This window comes from Plasmodium reichenowi, chromosome 10 (genome assembly GCF_001601855.1).
Source record: "Plasmodium reichenowi strain SY57 chromosome 10, whole genome shotgun sequence".
NCBI lineage: Eukaryota > Apicomplexa > Aconoidasida > Haemosporida > Plasmodiidae > Plasmodium > Plasmodium reichenowi.
The window spans coordinates 215,695-220,399 of record NC_033655.1 but is presented as its reverse complement, the minus strand read 5'-3'; the positions used below and the strand labels follow the sequence as shown (position 1 = coordinate 220,399).

General features: G+C 21.0%; 3 protein-coding genes across 3 annotated transcripts in view; 2 read left to right on the top strand and 1 right to left on the bottom strand.

The window, feature by feature from the left end:
- Positions 1-1,627, top strand: part of PRSY57_1006600 (rhoGAP GTPase, putative) — a gene marked incomplete at both ends in the record, with an annotated part of 2,495 nt that extends 868 nt beyond the window's left edge. Inside the window, 2 exons of the mRNA XM_020114851.1 lie at positions 1-799; positions 920-1,627. Of these exons, the coding sequence (XP_019970396.1) occupies positions 1-799; positions 920-1,627 (1,507 nt within the window). The remainder of the gene's footprint in view (positions 800-919) is intronic.
- Positions 1,628-2,560: 933 nt separating this feature from the next.
- PRSY57_1006500 (hypothetical protein) lies at positions 2,561-3,430 on the top strand (the record flags this gene model as incomplete). The annotated part of the gene is made up of 4 exons (XM_012907655.2): positions 2,561-2,654; positions 2,934-3,000; positions 3,078-3,129; positions 3,293-3,430. 4 exons carry the CDS (start codon positions 2,561-2,563, stop codon positions 3,428-3,430), a joined length of 351 nt encoding a protein of 116 aa, XP_012763109.2.
- Positions 3,431-3,624: 194 nt separating this feature from the next.
- Positions 3,625-4,573, bottom strand: PRSY57_1006400 (conserved membrane protein, unknown function; the record flags this gene model as incomplete). Its single annotated transcript, XM_020114849.1, has 5 exons — positions 3,625-3,844; positions 3,941-4,065; positions 4,178-4,242; positions 4,333-4,433; positions 4,509-4,573. Coding segments are annotated over 5 exons (576 nt in total), but the record flags the coding sequence as incomplete, so codon positions are not given.
- Positions 4,574-4,705: the final 132 nt, after the last annotated feature.

The window sequence follows — 4,705 nt, the reverse complement described above, 5'->3', positions numbered from 1 at the left end:
TCTGGTTCATAGTGGTTTTTTATCAAAAACTCTTTTGACCATTGTAACTCCATTTATATCCCCAAAATTTTGGAAGAAGGTGGAATATATAGAAAAGTTAGAAGATTTATTTTTAAAATTAAATATAAAAGCATCAAAATATTTAAAATACTTTCCTTATATTGTTCAAAGAAATGAAGAAGTTATGTTAGGTGGTCAACCTATATCTCCATTTGGAGCTGATTTAGAAATATTATGTCAACGATTTGGTAAAAAATATTTACATTTTAAACATATACCATCAATTCTTATAGATTTCTTAACATATTTAACAAAACCAGAAATAATTAACACGAAAGATTTATTTAACTTACAAGCAGATGCTGCAACATTATATGGTATTATTGGAGATATAGAATATGGAGAACCAACAACTGATTTTAATAATATTCCTTCTCTTGTTTGTTCATTCAAACTTTTTTTAAATACACAAAAGCATGGATTGTTAGGGAAAGATGCTTTTTCAAGATTACATTATTTAAAAAGTACTTCAGCTTCAGATAAAGTTATTAAATTGAACTTATCAAAACTATATGAAAAATTATCACAAGGAATTAAGCAATGTGTTCTATGTCTTTTACATTTTTTTAAAACAATTTCGGAACATGCTAGTGAAAATAATATGACCATACTAGCACTTAGTAAAATATTTGCCCCTTCATTTTTCAGATCCAAAACTCCCAATGCTATATTTACGGAATGCATTCCGCTAGCCAACAAATGCATGCAAATGATAATCCAAAACCCGGACATATTAATGGTGACATATCAATAAGTTTTAATTGATATATATATATATATATATATTAATATTTATATATATATATATATATATATATTTATTTATATATATCTCTTTTGATTTTATTTTTTTTTGCAGAATCCGGAAAAGTACAACGGACAAAGCAGTGAAAGTATCAGCAGTTATGAAAGTGGTAGCGAAAATAATTTAACAGAAGATGAAGATAAATCTGATGAAAGCAAATCTGATGGGAGCAAATCTGATGAAAGCAAATCTGATGGGAGCAAATCTGATGAGAGCAAATCTGATGAAAGCAAATCTGATGAAAGCAAATCTGATGAGAGCAAATCTGATGGGAGCAAATCTGATGAGAGCAAATCTGATGGGAGCAAATCTGATGAAAGCAAATCTGATGAAAGCAAAACTGATGAAAGCAAAACTGATGAAAGCAAATCTGATGAGAGCAAAATTGATGAAAATAATTCTGAAGAATGTAAGGACGAAAATAACAAAATAAATAACGAAAGTGATGAAGATTCAAATGAATCTTACACTAGTAAAGAAAGTAATAGTAAACCAAGTTCATTAGATCAAACTTCTGAATATTCTTCTTCTATTCTTTCAGATAAAGTAATAAAAAAGAAAGTAAGCATAAAAAAAAGTACATCAAAAAGATTGTCATTTGATCATTCAATTAAATCAGAAAAATCGGGGGATTCCAAAAATTCATTTTTAAGTGAAAAGACAGATGAACAGGATGATTCCTATGAAGATTCAGAAAAAGAAGAAGATGAAAAAAAAAACAAAAAAGAAAATTTAAAAAAGGAGCCTTCTAGCGATAACTAAATAAAAATTAAATGTAAGAATATTATATATCCAAAGTAAAATATATATATATATATATATAAATATATAAATATATATATGTATATGTTATTACATAATTAATAAATAAATTAAGACAAAATTTTTTAATATTAGACAATAATAATTATGTGCAAAGAGGAAAATTAAAAAATAGGTCTCAAATAAATAAATAAATAAATAAATATATATATATATATATATATATATATATATATATATAGATAGATAGATACATTCCTTTTCAGATATATTTTTTTGAAATTAAAAAATTATATATATCTATATATATTATGAAATATTTATTAATTTTAAAATTATACAAAAAATATATTATTATATTTTTATTATCTTTATTTTTTTCGTGAACACATATATAAAGTATTTATATCAACTTTATTAGAAAATTCGGTATAATTATTCTTATTCTTATTTTATTTTATTTTATTTTTTTGATTATTTTTATTATTATAATTTTTATACTTATTTTTTATAATTATATAATATTTTAAAAATAATGCATACAATATTTATCAAACTATGTCAATATATTATTATGTATATCTTACATATACTGCTACATATATTTTTTAGTTCTGAATATGTATTACACATACGTAATTTTATTATATATATATATGTATAATTTTTTTTTTTTTTTTTTTTTAAGTTAATATGATTTTTATTATAAATCATTAGTGGTTTTATAAATCGTTGTTATGAAAAAAAATATTAAAACAGCAGTAATCTTCTTAGCAATTGTCATTAGTCTACGTAGAAAAAAAAAAATAAATAAATAAACCCAAATAAAGAAATAAATTTATAAATAATAATATATATACATTCCCATTGATATGTGTAATATTAATAAATGTCTAATATTTTATCAGGTATAATATAAAAAAAAAGAAAAATATGGCTGGCTCATCAAGTGAAATTAGTGAATCCTTAAATGGTTGGATGAACAACAATTCTTCTATTGTTTCTTATGTCTTAATAAATGCTGATGGTATATAAAAACAATAAACTAGAAATATTAGGATATATTCTAAGATAGTTCTTTTTATAATTATATTTAAAAGAAAGAAAAATGAAACATGAAACATATAACGTTCTATAAAAGATAATACTATTCAGAAAATAATTATAATATTTCATCTAAAAACTTAAGCTATTATACACATAAATAGATATATAGATATATAAATATATAAATATATTATTTATCATATTTCTTTATTGAAACCTTTTTTTTTTTTTTTTTTTTTTTTTTTTTTTCTTTATTAAGGAATTCCCTTAAAATATAACGAAGATGTTACATACGAACATGCTGTCAAACAAGCTTCCTTATTTTCGTAAGTATATTCATTTATTTTACAAAATGTTTATATATAAAAATTTATGTCCATTTTTTTTTTTTTTAATTATTTAGAGATTTATTAACAAAAACAAAAAAGTGTGTTAAAGAATTACTCCCACAAGAAGTAATACATAAAAATATAAAATAAAAATGAAAATATTTATCAAAAGAGGAAAATATGAACATTAATAAATAAATATACATATACAAAATAATAAATTTATATGTAATGATGAACATTTTTATTTTATATTATTTTACTTTATTTATTTTTCTTTTTTTGGTAGAATGAATTTATTAGTAATTTACGCATTCGAACCAAAAAAGAAACAGAATATATTTTATGTAATCACGGTGATTATTCTTTAATTACACATCAAAATTGCAAAGATATGCAACATAAGAAAAAAAAAATAAAAACTTGACACCGAACATTTTTGTTCATATTAAAAGGTGAGTACACACATATATGTGTACATAAGATATTTATAAAATATTAAAAATCACCCATATATAAATATAAATAAATAAATATATATATATATATATATATATATTTATTTATTATTATTATATATTATAAGTAGTATCCTTTATGCTTTATAAGTCTAATATATTTTTAATTCTTCTTTTTTTTCTTATCCTTTTTTTTTAAGTCTTTATTAACTTGATAAATCTCATCATCACTGTATGTTGCATTTTTATGCTCATGTGAAACATTCAATTGTGAACTAAATATGAATTTGGTAATTATGGATAAAATAAATGTTAAAGCAAATTCAAAAAGTAATTGAATAAATATATCACTCCTAAATGATTCTTCGTTTATTAATATAATCCTTCAAGAAAAAATAACATAAAATATAATCATATATATATATATATATATATATACTTAATTTTTTTTTTTTTTTTTTTTTTTTTTTCTTCTTTACCTATTCACAAGAGGCAATATGAAAGTGAAGTAAACGAGTAAAGAATTAACAGCATTGATTTTTGTTTTACCGGATGTATTTTTCATCCACATGAACAATAGACATGTTTTAGACAAATTGGAAAACTACCAAAAAAATAAGTCAAAATAAAACATATACATATAGATATATATATATATATATATATACTTTTTTTATTTATAATATTTTTAAAAAAATATATATATTGTAACTTACCAAAAATGTATTCGCCGATATGGATCTATAAATATACTTCAATGAAAATTCCAATGATTTTCCCCCTGTAGACATTTTATAAGTTAATTTAAAAATATTTAATAATTATTCATACTACAAATAAATATACATATTTATATATATATATATCATACCTATAAGAAAAGGGAAAAAATTGGTTGCTAAAGATTCGTAAAAGCCCCAACTTAGTCCTACTGATAATATTCTCTCGTTCAAATTAATAGAATTTGTGTGCCTACAAATGAAATATAAATATTATATACATATTATGCATGTGTGTATTAATGTTTTAAAGTTAATTTTCATTTACTTGTGTGATAAGATATAATATATTCCTGCCAAATCAATTATATTCGCCGACTCCTGAAATATTATCTAAAAAACAACATAAAAAAAATATTACAGGGGAAATTTATACAATATGGTTGTATATGGCATATATATATATATATATATATATATATATATATAATTTATTTTTTTGGGAAATTACATTAAAAAGGTTCA